The 17,500-nt window shown below is 37.7% G+C and overlaps 1 protein-coding gene across 1 annotated transcript in view; it reads right to left on the bottom strand.

Moving 5' to 3' along the window:
• The window catches only part of PRDM16 (PR/SET domain 16), a 433,122-nt gene that overhangs the window by 198,506 nt on the left and 217,116 nt on the right, over positions 1-17,500 (bottom strand). The window contains exon 3 of the mRNA XM_084651921.1: positions 15,470-15,520. Within this exon, the coding sequence (XP_084508047.1) occupies positions 15,470-15,520 (51 nt within the window). The remainder of the gene's footprint in view (positions 1-15,469; positions 15,521-17,500) is intronic.

Here is a 17,500-nt window from a genome sequence, read left to right as displayed (position 1 = left end):
GCTTTTTAAACCAGTTTTCACCTTTTTAAAAAAGGAATTTGGAATAAGCACTGATAAATTCTCAGTAAATTTTAAACTAAATAAAAAAACCTAAAATGAAGGTCCTTAATTACATGGCTGTCTCTATACCACTTTAAGTATATGTCGACTAATATAAATATAGACGTTAGGAGTAAACTGACTGCAGAATTTAGTCTATCTCTCTGTTCAAACCCTCCTTGATTTTGACAATGACTCTGATTATCCTACATCCTGCAAAAGTATCCCTATTGCTACATCGTGACCTGGTTCACGTTAGAGGCTTTGACCATCAATAACAAGCAGTGGTTGTGTAGAATTAGTTATAAATTGACTCATTGTGTGGCTTCTACCATCACATATAGATTTAGACCACTTTTCCTTTTCACCAGAGGGTGTATTCATCTTGTCCTTTGAATACACAGGCATTGCAAAGAGGAGGAGACTGTGGCATCAGCTGAGCAAATAGCTGGCTGCTGTTTGTATCTCCAGACCCAAGTTAAAGTCTACAACTTGTAGGCAACCAGCTTTGAGGGAAATGCTGATTCTTCTTCTCTGTTTACTCCTTTGATAAAGCAGGTCAATGTATCACAAACTTCAGTCCATCAGTATTTAGGAAGGAGGAATACATATGCCATAGCTTGTCTGTTTCAAAAGTATGTATGTACAAAAGGCATGATAAGTGGGTGCTGAATGGTTGGGAGTGGCAATTATCAGTTATACATATCACTATAGTCTCTCAGCTTTTCAATAGCACATAGTTCCTAATACCATGTTTACTAGATCAGGTAAAAAGGGACTCTTAATACTGTGCAAATATGACTTACCAAAGGACTTTGCTTTCTCACCTATTCTTGGGCTTTTCAAATCAACATTATTAATTGGCTGGCTTATCGGTAAGTGGTGTCTGGCAGTTAAAAGATGTTTCCACCCATTGCAATGATACATAGAAACTGAGTAATGTCAGCCACAAGGACAAATAACTTCAATGGCTGAAGCAGGGAAATATTTTGACATACTAAATCTTCTTTTTTTAAAAAATCACACCATTCCAAGATTAATTTGCTATCCTTTAAGATATCAGTTATTTCATATTAACTTGTCATTGTCTGTTTTATATACATTACAGATTAATTCAGAGGACTGGTTCATAGGTATCGTTTAAGGATTTTTTACATCTTTGTTTTCCCCCATCCTCTTTCATTTTCTGTTGAGCAGGTGTGTGTGGTGGGAAGGGGAGGAAGGAGGTTTGAAGCTTGCACTGCTGCTGTCCACGCTGTACCTGTTCTGGAGATAACTTTCAAGGCTCTGAAAACTGAATTCCTCTGAATTTTCCACCTTTCATGAGTACTAAATCTACTTTAAAATGGAAAGAGACAATTGACTGACATGATAAGGAATACTGAAAATCAGAGAACACAAAGCACAGGATTTATATGAAGCACAGAATTTATCTCTATTCATTACAGAAATAACAATAATAAAACAGACTAATGCCCTGACTCTTTTCCACTCACACCTGCTTTACCATGCCTCAATCCTGACCCGAAGAGCCCACTTATAGAGCGAGAAGGTTCACACTCCATGACCCATTTGCTTGTCAGTTTCTTTGATGCTGCTTCCAAAGAAAGGTATAATTTGTGCCTCTATGATGATAATTTTTTGTGAAGGCAACTGGCCACTAGGAAATGGTCTGAGATTACCAACTCTTTTCAAACAGGCTACCTAACCAACATAAGAAGACAAGAATGGCCATACTGGGTCAGACCAAAGATCCACCTAGCCCAGTATCCTGTCTTCAGACAGTGGCCAATGCCAGGTGCCCTAGAGGGAATGAACAGAACAGGTAATCATCAAATGATCCATCCCCTGTCGCCCATTCCCAGCTTCTGGCAAACAGAGGCTAGGGATACCATCCCTGCCCATCCTGGCTAATAGCCATTGATGGACCGATCCTCCATGAATTTGTATAGTTCTTTTTTGAACCCTTGTATAGTCTTGGCCTTCACAACATCCTCCAGCAAGAAGTTCCACAGGTTGACCCATTAGACAGTGAGGACTTCAATGATAATAAACTATTATAGAAATATTATGAAGATTTTACCAAGCTTACATAACACAGTATATGAATTTGGGATTCAGTTATTTAGCTACAAAAGGTGTTTTACTGCTCTCACGGAAATTTTCAAATAGAAGCAGGATCAGGCCCAATTATTTTATTTTAAATATTTGATATTTCAGGTTTCTCTTAAACAGGAGTTACTTGCCATTGCCATCTCAATGGTGCTGAAATTATCATTCATGAATCATGATGCTTAGAGGCCTTTTTTGTTTTTTAGAAGAAGCGCTTACTTCATAAAGGTGGACATTTAAAGAAAAGAAAACAAATATTTGATGTTCTGTGTTAGCATGAGCAGGGAGAGCATTGTGTACAGAGGGTGAATTCAGAGAAGTTATTCTGTGATGATAAAACAAGCTGTGAGAAGAAAGGTTGTTATTAAAGATAAATCAAGGCTGTTCAAACACAGAGAGGGGTATGGTCTATTTGGCTGTAGTTAGGGGCAAAGGTTCTGGCTTTTTCCCTATTTTATATATAACATTTCACTGGTCCTCCTGTTTTTATTTTTATTTTATTTTATTTGGAATTTAATTTCTTAATTTATTTTCCATCTAAAAAGGAAAGACCTTCACTGATATGGAGAAATTGCAGAGTTTGTTGACACCTCTTCCTCTTCCCTTCACTGTAAATCATGCATATGCTTTTTTCCTGAAGGATGCACATTGAAACACAATGAGAAATACTAGACCCAAAGCAAACAAGTTCTGATAGATTTAAAAAATAATAAATAAGTACAAGAACAACCAAAAACTAGTAATGGTTGAGAACTGTTTAGTTATACAGTTTTTCCCCCAATGATTTGTGAGTGAATTTATTATTCATTACATTTACTATCTATTGGATTGATCCCTTTTATAAGGCACTAAGCAAAACACAATCAAGGAGCTGTGTAAGTTTTCTCATAAAATTTCTGCCAATATCACTTCGGACCTGCAGTGGTCTCTGTTTCATTCATGTCAAATTGTATCAATTTTTGTAGTTCTGCCTCCGAACAGAACCACCAGCTTGGATAAAAGAAGAACAAACACTTTTCCTTCTACAAAAACCACACCCAACTCTGAACCATTTTTGAGAATTGAAAAAAAAAAAGCGTCCTTATTTTTCTCATGATTATTTATTTTCATGAGCCGCTAACACTTCAATATGCTGTGTGAGATCGGAAGCAGAGAAGCAGAGCAGCTGAAGGCAAGAAAGCCCATTTTTTAGATATTTCCAGCCCAGTTAGAATAAGGGATCGCTAGAAATCTCACTTTAAAAAAGGTTGTTCTGCACAAAATTTCCCCCTAAGCATTGCAGACCCAGAGGGTTCGGATACGTTTTAGAGAAGCAGCTGCACTTGAGAGTATGTATCCAAACCAAACAGACTCCAAAATGTCTGACGGTTATCAATGACTTTTTCTCCAACCTCTGTATCATGTGGTATACATGAACAGAAAGGGTCTTTAATCATCTCCAGATACACGGCTTTCATGGTCATGGATATTTGACTGGGCTCTTTTTGTACAATGATTCTGAGTCACAAAAACACAAACATTCATATGGAGGATGCTTGAAGCCCTCACCGGCACACAGGAATAACACAGGCATGGTTCCAGCATAAAATTGTAAATCGTGCTTTTATGACTTATTTATCAACACTACATTCTGGAAAAAAGACTTGCTAACTGGCTAGGAAGAAATCGATCACTTACATTAAGAATATTAGCTAATGAAAAATTGTCATAATAATAATTATTATTAGTAGAGATGGGAACAAGCAAAAGTGCAGCTGAACTTCCCAGAAAACAGGTAGTGTTTTATTACTGTAAACATTTATATACCCCTGGTCATCATCATATTTGAACTCCTCCCAATATTTAAGGACTTATCCTCGCAATGTTCCCATGAAGCAGGCAAGTGTTGTTCGTATTTGAAAGATGTGTAAACTGATTCATAGGATATCTTATGCGACTTGTCCAGTGTACTACTGTAAGTCAAAATAGTGGACCTAGAAATAAAACCAAGAAGTTCTCAGTCATTCCTGGCTATAACTGTGAGAAAGGAAGAAAATTCACCAAAGGTTTCAATATAAAAAAGATCAGTCATGCAAGAGAATGACCAATGGAAGGCAAGCTTTAGTTCTTTCAGGCAAATACAAATAATTGCAGAAAAACATTGTGCTAAGTTATTCCATTGATTAATTTTGACATTAAATGTTCAAGGAAACAGGTCTCATACTATAACTAAAGAACCATGAAGTCGATTTTGGTGCACTAACATCTATGATTCTGGAATTTCCACTCCGATCTGCCTATAATAGAAGTGGAGTGGAATTAATATTTCTCCTGGATCATGTTGGCTGGGTTCTGAACCAAGAAATTGTTTATTGGAAATTCAGAAACAGCGTCCAGTAATTCAGGATTTCCATTTCATTCCTCTAGGCCTGAGGAAACAGGCTATGAAATAACACTCTGGAAGTATTCTAACAGGGGACGTGAGTACCAGTCTCCAAAGTAGTACTTAACAACAAGAAAAACTGTTCAGTAACAGGCTAACATCCCTCTATTTCAGGCCAGCATTCACCGATTTAGATGGAATATGCTGCAATCAACTAAGTCAGTATGAGAGCAGTGTTGCTGCAAAATGGACCAAGATTTCCTAATTCCAGTAACTGGTGGGGCACTTGTCTAAATAAAATTGAGCAGAAACTGGAGAGCTGGTCCTGGAGCATGGGAAGCTTCCTTTCACCACAAATATTCTCAGTATCTACTCCACCGGCTTCTGCACTAAGTATATCATAGTAAAGTCTAGAGGTACAAAAATTAACATCTCTTTCCTTCCCTTCCTCTCCCACACAAGTGCTTCTCTCAGGATTATATACGTGTACTTCACAGAAGGTATGAATTGCTTTAATACATAGAATGAGTCGTGAACATCAAAAAAATCAGCAGTGAGGGTAGCATACCCTCACTGCCTTTCTTCTTCACTTCTTTTGGTCATTCATACTAGCCATTTTAAATGACACATAACTCCAACTTATGCACAGGGGATTTTTCTTGATTTTGGAAGGTCCATAGGGCCAAGATTTGTTAAAAATAGGTGTCTACAGTTAGAATTCTAAGTTCAGTTTAGGTACCTTAGTAAATGGTCTGAGATTTTCAAGAGCGTAGAGCACTACTGATGTCAATAGGTATTTTGTACTTCTGAACGCAAAACAGGGTTTTCTGCACTTTGGCAAATTAGGCCAATTAGGTGTCTAAATAAATATTTAGGAGCTGGACTTTATGCTTCTATTTTTGAAAATGTCCTTCCTGCATCTGTTAAGTGACAGTCCTATAATGTGCAAATGGATCTAAGTTTGTCAAGTGCAACCAGAATTCAAGCCTCTTCAGATAGCCCTGGTGGACAACAGCACTCTGGTGGATAGAAAAATTCTGCAACAGCAGAAAATCTACATGAAGAAGATTGATAACACTCACTCTCCCCGACTCAAGTTGCCCCAGTCTAATCAGGGAATTTTCAGTGCATAACATCTATCTAAGAGAAGAATTCCAGCATAAATTATACAATTCATAACTGAAGGCAGAAGGATGAAGTTCACATTCTATTTTTTCCATTATCTTATCCTTAGGGTTGTGTGGTACACTGCTAGGAAGAATGTACTGTTAATACAAGAAAGCTAAAAACAACGCCAAGGTGATAGAGATTAATGTACCTTAGAATGCTTCTGATTATCTGAGGACAGTCTGAAGCTTCACTGCATGTTTACTGGTGATATATTAAAACTCTGAAAGTTATCACGTGACCTTTTGTCCCTGTCTCTGTATCTACAGAGCTGTGTGGGACTGTGTAAGGTTCTAGAGGATCTGAAGAGTTAAAGTTGTGCGTGTAGCCATTAAGCTTGTGTGCGACATCTCACATTTGAAGTCCCCCATTATTTGTAATCTCTCAACTCCTGGCTGGTCTGGGTTATTCAGCTATCAAATGCTCCGACAGAGAGAAAAAACATTAAAGTACATGTCTGAATTCTACCTTGTTGTTCACATATATAACTCATAGATCTCTTGGAAAGCCACAAGAGCAGATTATAGCAGTGGTTCTCAACCAGGGATACATCAATTTATCTAGATCAGTGTTTCTCAACCCAGGGGGGAGCAGGGCCAATGTTAAAGGATGGTAAGCAGGGCAATTGCCCCGGGCCCCATGCCACAGGGGGCCCCACAAAGCTAATTTACCTATTTCAGACTCCTGAAAGGGGTACAGTAGTCTGGAAAGATTGAGAGCCACTGGATTATATGATTTTATCCCGGATTCTCTAATTCTTTTCACTATCATTCTTGGGAACTCCAGACTCAAATGGGAATGAACAATGTTTGCTAAACGTCTCAGTTGCTTCTCAACAGAGCCCTGGCTTTTCCCATACTAAGTGCTGATTTCTCCTTTCCGAGAGAAGGACGAGGAAATGCAGCAGAAGCCTGAGCAGAATCACTTGTAGCTCTGTATTAGTGTGGTCTCTGAACACTTACTTAATTAGAAAATGTTTTCAAAGTACTCTGAACTTTAAAAATACAGTGTAAATGCTAAATATTATTCTTGGAGAGTCAAAATAAAGCTTATGATGAGTGACACTTGAATCTTTTCTGACAACATTTTTTTCCATTGGAAAATGCTGATTCTACAAAATCAAGAGGTTTGGTGGGAATATATGAATGTTGCCAAATATTTTGACAGTAAGTTATTGAAATGTTTCATTTTGATGTTTTACAAAATATTCTGTTTCCACTTTTCATCCCAGTTCAGCCTGAAATGAAATTTTGAAATTCAGGAATTCCATATTTGGCCCAGCTCTACTTAAGATCCTATGCTTTATAGAAATTGGACAGCCTTCTGTTTCTGTTCATCTATATCATGGTTCTGGAAATCAAGGAGTTCATAAAATGGAATGAAAAGAAATAGTCATTTTGAATTACAATTAATATTCATTTAGATATAGGGCCAAATTTTCCATTTGCCTCAAATCAGCCTCTAGCTTTGTGCTTGCAAGTTTTCGTCTGCAACCATTTGTGCATGCAGCTACCATGTCTGGTTGCACAAAGAGCAAAAGTCTTGTGCAAAATAAATCAGATTATTTCAGCACGTTTTATAGGCAGAGGCTCTCCATGTCAGAAGAAAGCAGTTGTCTGAGAGGCAACATCAAAACATATTGTGTGCCTCAACTAGGCACAGGACTCAAGTGACGTATTGGTTGTTCTGTCCCTCCTACACACATTTCTGGCCCCAAAAAACCCTAAAAAGAGCATTTTTTCCTCCCAAGTTTACGTGTCTCGGAAAAGCATAGGCCATCAGTATCTAGATCATTACTATGACACTTTAGGTCTTGTTTCGTTTATGTTTGTGCAGTGCTGCCAAGTGCTAATTCACGCTTCTCCAGTCTCTCTCTCTCTTTCTTCTCCCCTCCCCTCGTGTCCCCCTTCTCCCCCCTATTATTGTCTAGGCTTTTTAGCAGGAGAGGTCTAATAGGCCTCCTAGCTTATACATATTCTTCCCTCTAATAGTGCTGCACATTTTAATTAACTGAATAGTGCAGGCACCTGAAGATTACAGATTTTATTACTGCCACCATCTGGCTTCTATAATGTACGTAATATATACAATAAATCCTGCGTCCAAACAATTCTGCAAAGAAATCTGTCCTACTCAGTGTAATCTATTCTTACAGCATTTTATATATATATATATAGCATCTAAATAGCTGGTGGCAACACACACACACACACATCTCTTTCCTAGACTAGAGTATTAGTTACAGTCTTCTTGGTTTTCCCAACCATCTCATCTAAGGCTCTGAATTTAAATCTAATACTGCCACATCCACCCTCTGTGTGCAGAAAGGCATTACAGGGTGGGTTGGGGGCAGGGGTGGTTGGGTTAGTTTTTTGGTTTTTTTTTTTTTACCTTTAAGTTAATGTACAGTTTTGAAGTCCCAGAGGCTATCGTTCTGAAATTTGTGATGTTTTGTCTGCTTTGGTGATTTAAGGTTTGTCAGAAAATGTCAGAAAGGCCATGAGGCCAAGGACTTCCTGATGACTGAGGATTTTCTTTCACATGACCTTCCTGAAGTTGATTTTGGGCTCCAGACAGTGCTGCCTTCAGCTCTGACGGGGGCCGGCTGGCAGCAGATTCACGGGGATCTCTAGGGCATTCTGGCATTTTTAAACTAACTGGAGGCTGTAATACCTCCTAATCATCCAGAATATTATTTCACAAGTAATCATCTTGGAGGCAGTACATAAACTCCAGACTTTTATTTTATTTTGCAGCTAATTCCCTTACGACAGACAGCATACTTTCAAGTGTATTCAAACAATTAAAAACACATCTTGATTTAAATGAACAAATGCATAAGCGGAGGAAGTGTTTTGGATTTCGCAGATGGCATTCTATTTGGTTCTTTTGACAAGGACATCCAGAAATGCACACATACAAGGGAAGGTAACATGGATAAGAAATGGTTAAATAGCAAATATAGATTTCTGAATAATTTCACCAGTAAAAGTTCTGAGTTCCCTCACTATGCCATGCGGGTTCGTATTATTTAGGCAGCTGCCAGGTATTCATAAAATTGTTTGAGAGTCCTATAAATAAATGATTATTCTATTGAAAAATCACATCAGAAAGTGTTATTCATTCCCCTCCTCTTTAAAAAGCTTCAATAATCCAATGAAGGAGCAGAAACAATACCAGGTGATTTAGTTGGCCAACCACACAAGCATGAACTGATATGAGGAAATAATCAACGCAAACACTTTGTGAATAACTGAAAATTATTTGATCAAACTATTTTGTGAATACTTACTAATAGGCCAGAAGAAATCACACACCAGTCAAAAAAGGGCTGTAATTAATAGCTTGGCCAGCTTTAGTTGTCATCATTTTTGCCTTAGTGAGATGTAGGACTGTTACACTGGTTGTAGTGTTGTTGTTTTTTTAAACTAAGTAGCCAATAGAGATGAACTAAGACTGGAATAATTTATCTGACCACTCCCCTCCTCAAACTTTCAGGGCAGAGATATAAAGGGACACAGATTCATACCAATCTGGTTTTTGATTTTGCCATAGGGGCCACATCTCTTTCACCCCACCTCAAAAAAATTAAATACCCATTTCTGCTACGGAACTCAGGTTTCCTCAAAGTGAGAGCATTTATGTTTGAGGAAAGCTGAGAATCCAGGTAGGCAAGGTGACCTCCCATAGCTGTCAACCTCTGAAGTAAATACACATTTTTATCTTAACAGATATCATTGTAATACAGATGCGTGTCACTTAGAACAATGGGTATAAATAACTCAGTAATGCAGTTTAGGCACTTTCCCCTGAGATACATTGTTCACTTAGACATGAAAATATAACAGTGGGCTATAAATTAGTGTGAAAAGAATTAATTAGCTTCATTGCATTCTGGATTAATCTGGTGGCTGTGCTGATTTAATGGAGACTCGGCTAGAGTGGATGGTGAAAAAAATCAACGTAATTTACCAAAAAAGTCACATTTATAATGAAATAAGGAAGTCTTCACCCTGTCTATGCTTTGCGTTAACACACAATATAATATACCATCAATCACCCTTATCATCCACAGTACTGACAATATTGAAAATTGAAACTGTTCCAAAGGTGCGGAGTTCACATGTTCTTGCACTGCATGGGGTTAGAGTTCACTTGAGCGTACTGGAGATGGAGATATGAACAGAGAAATATTAACAATGGCGGGTCTTCTTAACTTGACCTGATTTATGCATTTAACTACCAAAATAAAAAAGCCTCTTCACAGAAATATTTCTCTCTCTCTCTCTGACTCACCCTCCCCCCCTTTTGCCCCTTTCCCCCAGTTACAGCACTAATCGGACAATTGAATCAGAGAAATTAAATCTACAGCATTAGCAGTGCAAAGGTATTTGACCAACACTTAGTTTTCTGACTTTTCTGTGGCTGCTTTACACCGTTTTTACTTTACATGCTTCATTTCAACAAAATCAAGGATGCAAACTTCTTAGTACTTAGTTTCCATGGAAACCTAAGCTGACCTCAACATTATTGTTCTCAAGAGGGAACTGACTTTACTATATGTTCATTCACTGAATTAATGGACTCCTGGTTCTTTTATTAGCAGCCCTCTAACAATGGAAAGAGAGAAATGTTGTAAAAAAGACGCTCAGACAACTGTTCCCTCCTTTGTCCAGGGCTTATTGGAATGACGCAAGTCTATTCAAGAAAAGATTATAAAAATCAACTCAAAGCTGCCTCTGTTTGTGGCAGCTAAACATACTTCTATTTCATAAAGATATAACCTATAAAACGAGCAAATTAAAGTTCTTAAGAAACAGCACCTCTAAGGCAGAGATCGTGTTGAAACTGGATTTTAGATATGACCACTGGATATTGCTATTCACTCCAATATAGTTTTGTGAAACATCATCAAGGTCTGGTTTCAGGCACCTCATAGAATTGGCTTTGAACTATTGCTGGATTAATGCTTTTTATGAGTGGATAGAGATAAAAACACTAGCTAAAGATAAACACAGAGACCGACAGTATCACAATTTAGAAATAATTACATTTATTCTCTGGTCTGCACCCTTTCCATAAGCACTGCAACGACCTTTCTAACAGATCACACTTATCCTAAACATATGCAGTTAGTGGCTCAATTAATGGAACTATAAATTAAAACAAATGTCACTACAATTTGGGGATTTTTTGACAGTTTCAGGGAATCCACTCTTCACTTTCTCTGTGTGTTTGTGTAAATAAATAAATAAATAATGTAGTGATAAAGTGTTCTGTGCAGTACAGTAGACTAATGCGAAATGCTGTGAATCCATGAACATTAAACAGTTCAAGTTAAAATCTTTAAGTCACTCTCTCAGTGAGTATCTAATATTATGATAGACCCTGCATAGGCCTCAGGCTGAATGGCCTAGCTAGTAATTGCTCCACAAAAGACAGTTAACAGTTCCCCTGCTCTTCCCTAACTACCTTCCTGACTGCTTATTGAAGTCTGATTTCTTACTCCTCTGGGTCATCATTCATCAGCCCTAGAGATCCCGCTGGGAGAGACTGACGAGACCTTTCCATATCCCTTGTTACCAGAGGCCATTTCTGATGGCCCAGGCTATAGAAAATGTCTTCACAGCAACCCAGTGGGACAAGCTATGGTTATAATACCCAAATAATCATTTCACAAATTATCATAATTATCAATCAATCATCCAGTTTGAACAATGTGTTTCTGAAGTATCAGATGGTTTTTGTGACCTGTAGCATTTTGTACACAATAATAAACCTAGAGAGATTTATAGGTCTATCCTGGTTCACATTTGCAGCAATGAAACTAAGTTAATTTTTAATTAAAAAAGCCCACTACCAACAACTTTCCACTTATATAGCGTACTTTGTGTTATGTTACACTTTCTAGATGGTCAAGGTTTCCAAAGCTAAGACAGTTTGAGTTTTCTCTAAACAATGTTCAAGACTATCAGTTACTTACTTTGGAAAAAAGGGTTACTTTCAGATTATATTTTGTTTCCATCTGTACTGTATTAACAGCTTCTTACATTTTGCAATATAAAATACAGTGAGTCAAAAAAGGACAAAAGAAAAGGTGGGTTTTTATTTTTATATATATATATATATATATATATATAGAAATACTGGATTGAATCTAACTCTTTTAAAGCTGATGGTATCTCCCTCTCTCTGTGTAGTACAGGCTTGTTAATGGATAAATTCAAGTTCTCCAGAAAGTCAAAGAATAAATTTTAAACCTTTTGCCAAATGTCTATCCTATTGGATTTTGATAAGATGGCTATTGAGCTTTAATAATGTCTTCTATCCATTTTCAGCTGGCCCTTAACATGTCTCTTTATTTGTCCCTAAAGCCTCTTCAGCGATGCCTTTTTATTACAAGTCTCTCAGCTTGCTCTCAAGGGAGACAGGGTCGACAAGAGTGATAGATAGATAACTCTATAGATTATCTCCCACAGATGTTTTCTCTCCAGTAGCCCCTTAGGCTATTCCCTCTAAGTAAACAGAGACTAAATAGAGAGTCTACTGAAGAGAGAAGTCCCTGAGGTCTCTTGTCACCACAGTTAGAAAAACAGTCCATCCAGAAGAGGTTGGTTGGGAGCCCTATACCCGGAGCCTCTCTCAGCATGATTCTCAAATGTTCATCCAAAGTGACTTTTAGAGCAAAGTTAAATACAAGTAGCATTACCCATCAGAAATAAAAGCATCATGCAATGGACATTGGCATCATTTCCTATCTGAACAAGGAGTATTATCTTTCATCTCCTGCTCAAAGTTAAATCAAAATGATAATGATACAAAGCTGGTTTTTAGATGTATTATCTGCAGTGAGAAAGCTTGGAAAATGCAGACAAAAAGCACATGAGCTGCCCTTTAAGAAAAATAAAATAGAGGGCAGCAGATTTAATCAGGGAAGATGTTCTTGAAAATGTGTTTGGGAATCTGTGAAAATATCTATATCTATGCAGATAAAAATGTGTGTGACCTACCTGATGGCATATATGCAGTGCACTAAAGAAATGTGAACTTTACCTGATTCTCTTTAAGCAAATACTTCAACCTCCAGAAAAAATAATCCAAACCATGTATTGGCACAATGCAATCAAAGCTAACAATATGCAAATATACAAAAATGTTTGGCAGTTCACTTTGGCTGGGATGCACATGCTTAGAAGTTTGAGTTATTCTGTGAACTATATGAATCTACAGATTTCACAGAACTGGGCTGGAAACCTCATGGGAAAAGGTCCTCTTATTAGATTCCTGGGACTTCCTGCTTCCTGTGAGTCCAGTACCACCACAAAAATCAGCCTTCTAGTGTTAGTTTGACACTTCTACTTCTAGCAGCTACAGAACCCAGACATGTGGAGGCCATAACATATTGTGAAAAAGTTATTTGAACCTTAAAAAAAACAGTCTGAGTTAATTTCTATTTTACCCCAAGCTAAATGAAGCCTTTATTTATTATACTATAGACTAGTGTCCTCTAAGTAAAGTTCTTGAGCATTTCACTAACAGTTTATTAATGGAAAGGGACCAACAGAAAGTAGAACATTTCCTCCAGTTGGTGATTTAACCAGGAAAAATGATGTTGAGGGTTTAAACTAAACAAACTTCACGTGTCTCCAACTATACTTCAATTCTGTCAGTCTTCCCTCCAAGCTTTCCCTTTTTTCAGGTCTTCCCTCTCCTCCACTTCTTTCTCTCACTCCCTATTTATGTTCCCTGCTATTGCCCCCTTCAGAACCTTTGATCCAACAGCCACCCAACTGACTCATTTCCAAACAATGCTACCACTGCTTGGTTCTGACTTCCCTTGTTTCCAGCCTGGACTGGCCCACCCACTCCATTCACATCTGTCTTGGTGGCTGGATGGGGAGTGAGCCACATTCCTGTCCTCCAGCATGCCTCCAAAGGAAGAGGATTAAATGGAAATCAAACCCCAGAAAAGTGTGTATCCCATTGGGTATGGCAATTTAATGATTCGACAAGTTTGGGAACTGAAATGTTCCTCCAAGGGCTTCTTGCACTGTCAGAGTGAAATGTTGATATACAAAATTAAGCCATACAGCCCTGTCCTGATGCTGCAAAAATCATACAAGATTATTTTTCATTCATTCTTCCCCCCCTCCCCCAGCTGAAAAACTGTCCAGCAATGGTCCTTTCACAAGCCATTAAGTTTAGACTTGAACTCTTTACCTTACTGCTTTGACCTTTTTCACCCTGGCTGTAAAACCCTACTGCCCATCCTTCAGTAAATTTATCACCTCATAAACTCCCACTAGTGCTTCTCTACAATGCATTTAGAAGAAAAAGTCACAGTGGCAGTCCCTCTGTCAAATATCATAATTGTCCGGTGTTACATTTAGAGTAAGAGAATTTTGAAGATGCTATTTTTTTTACATCTGAAGATATCTGTTGAATGTCTCCTCCTACTCTTCCTTTGTTCAAAGCCTTCTTTTTAGGTTGAATGTGGATTTGCGATATTGTAATTAAAGACTACCAGATAGAAATAGCTGAGCAGTCCCTGGGCCATGGAGAATTTACTTCCATCTTTGTGATAAGTGGGTTAGGATAATAAGAACCTGCCACCTGGTCACCATGTCTGCTCAGACAAAAGGATCCCACTGAGGCACAGACGAACATGAAATGAGTTATGGAGATCAACAAGGTAAAAAGTTCAGCACTATTGCTATAGGTCCTCTTGCAAGGTCAATGGATGGTCAAAAGACATTTCACAGAGGAAACTTTAGCTTCCAAAATAAAAGCTTATTTTGCTCAACCTGGTGAGAATAGAATGGTCCATACTGGACATAGATGTGTCTAAATATCTGTTCTCAAACTAACTCCGGAGCCCGACAAGTATTAGATTTCACTATGTTTGGCAGAACTGCACAAGTGTTTTCTTTTAACTTTCAGAGCCAAGAAATGGTATTTAAGATGGCCTAAATGGGTGAATAAAATGGCAGTTGTTGCAGTTTTCCAACTTAAAATATTTGACACTTTTGAATCTCATGTGTGTCTATTTCTAATAAGACAATAACGTGAAAGGAATTAAAGCCAACTCATGACTCAAACAAGGATAAGCTACCCCTCTTATGGGCATCTAGGTAGGCTATAATCAAATGTGACTTGCTATGCTTTATCTTATAATACCGTTAACCAAAGATACCAGTGGAAAGAATGTTATTTTTATGTTATTTAAAATAATCCTGACCAAAATACTAGACAGGCTACTGACATATACTTTATGGGGTTGTCAAACAGTTACAGTATAGACATTTATAGAAATTATAATACAGCTAAAATACACTTGAAACCAGATTTTCTCTCGAAATATAATTTAAGATGTCACAAACTGAGGAAAAGCTTGGTAATACATAAGACTAGTTAAATTCTGTTCTTTTATTCATGCATACCAGATCCCTTTGATTTCAAATAAACATCATATGGTGAACTGACTTCTACTTAGAAGTAAGGACAAACATCATTTCACTGGAAAATGGGGTTTCCAGGTTTGAACAGCTATTGCCTAGGCTATAACTGTAACAAAGATTCCTTTTACATAAGTACTGGATCCACAAATCACTCATAAAAGTACCCCCAAATAAAACTAGGGGTACAAAACCAAGCTCTGAAAGCCTTTTTCATGTTTTTTGATTCATACATTTATTACACATTTGTATTCAAATGAAAATGGAAAACTGTCAAGATACTTACAAAGCCAAGTAACGAACACAACTTGGAGAAGATTAAATCTTTTCCTACCTTTTTTATACAGCCCTCTTGGGATGCCACCTCAGGATCAGTCAGTACTTGCTGTAAAACAATAAAAACAACAATAAGTCAATTTGCAATGAAAAAAGAACATCACTGGGTGTAAAGGCCAGAGTCCTTGAATGCAGCAAACCTGTGTAGACATTTTCAAAATTAGATACAATACTCACACCAGTACTACTACTATGAAAACACACTGCGCTGGACTTGAGCAGTCACTTCATTCTGGGATGTTTCCCATCGAATTAAATTAGTCTAAAATTGGTAAGTGGTTAAGACTGCTGCTTCAGGCCCCAATTCAGCAAAGCACTTAAGCAAATGCTTAAATCCTACTGAAGTCAATAACTAAGCAGGGTAATATTAGCATAAATTCCACTTCTTGGGGGCATATTTGACGAGTGCCAAGGGTTTAGTGATTTCTAGCTAGCTGTAAGGTTCTCAATCCTGTTTTTAAATAATATGTAACATTTAACATAAACAATGATATTAAAATCTATAATAATAAGTATAACAAAACAATAACAAAGTATAACAAAGATTAAAAGGTAACAAAATAAAGGTGGAAAGCCATATATACTATTTTGTTCCTATATTTTTATCCAGTACAATAGTTTACTTCATTGTTAAGACTTTTTCAAAATAGTCTGGCCTCTTAAATGGATGGCTTAGTAAGAAAGACAGGTTTATCAATGGGATGTCCCAGTTCAGAGCATTCCACTCAAGCCACAGTGTACATTCATAAAACACTTCCCATACCAAGGGATCTCAAAATACTTTATGTACTTGGAGGTATACCAGCCTGACTGATATTATTATTATTCTAGAGCAGATAGAAATTTTGCAAGTTTTTCCTCACAAAAATATCTCATTGAAAATGTTCAACTGTTCTAGTTAATATTTCTTTAGATTTGATACACACACACACAAAAAGGCACAAAAAGCATCCTGCCTAGAGTACAGACAGAGAAGATGGAACGCAGTGGAAAATCCAGAGGTGGTGATGCAGTCATTTCTGGAGTAGAAGCCAGGTAACCACCGGCATCCAATATGCTGTACAGCAGCACAATTCTGTCTAAAAAATCAATTAGATGTAAAGAAATACTGTATTGGAAAATAATTAAGCTAAGTCTGCAGAAGATCCTAATATATCTGCGAGAGAAATCCTCACACTTAAGATGCTAACATTGGAGAGAGAAGAAATAAATCACAGTGGTCTCCATGCATTGCTGCTGGAATTAGGAGTAGTGGGGGGTGCTACCACACCAACTACCTTGAAGTAGTAATACCAAATATCAAAAACATGGTTTCCATCATCAGCACCCCTGCTATGAAAATTGTTCCAGCACTCTAGAGAATTAGATTGGATTGCACACCATTAATGATGGCTTCCCTTGATTCAGCAGCACAGGCTTGGTGACGGGTATGGTATGTGTTTGGAGGAATGAGCTGCTGGCAATCTCTTCCAGGTGAGATCCAACATCAGGGTTTTCCAACCCACTTCTGTTCATTAAAGACCTTATGGCATTTTTTTAAACAGTAGGTGGTAAGAGAACTGCCCCAGGATTCTGCCTCAGAGTGACTGCACTTCGGTGATGGTGAAGGTTAGATATAGACAAGCAGGCAGATGGGCAGGTTAAGTACTCAAGTTCTATAAAATGCTGTAAAGATTCATTAGGGTAGGCATGCTAAAGCTTGAGCCAGTACTCTAGCTCCAATTCAACATAGCATTTAAGAAATTCCATTGATTTTGATGGGACTACTCACACATTTAAAGTAGAGCATCTGGTACATTCGATTGCTAACAATTTTCTGCTAAAAATTGTTTTGGGAGTAACCTTATGGCATTTTTTTAAACAGTGCTTTTTCAGTGCTCGTGTGGGGCTGGAATGCTCAACACCTTGCAGGATTACACCCTAAATGCAATGTCACAGGCCATCCTGGCTGTCAGCCGGAGCTGCAAGACAGTACAAAAAACTGAGATGGAAATTAAAGTTATCAAAATGAGAAATGTTACACATTTTA

Source organism: Lepidochelys olivacea (genome assembly GCF_965140295.1).
Source record: "Lepidochelys olivacea isolate rLepOli2 genome assembly, chromosome: 18".
NCBI classification, from domain to species: Eukaryota; Metazoa; Chordata; order Testudines; family Cheloniidae; genus Lepidochelys; species Lepidochelys olivacea.
Note: the sequence above shows the minus strand (reverse complement) of the source record. Positions and strands in the feature narration are given on the sequence as shown.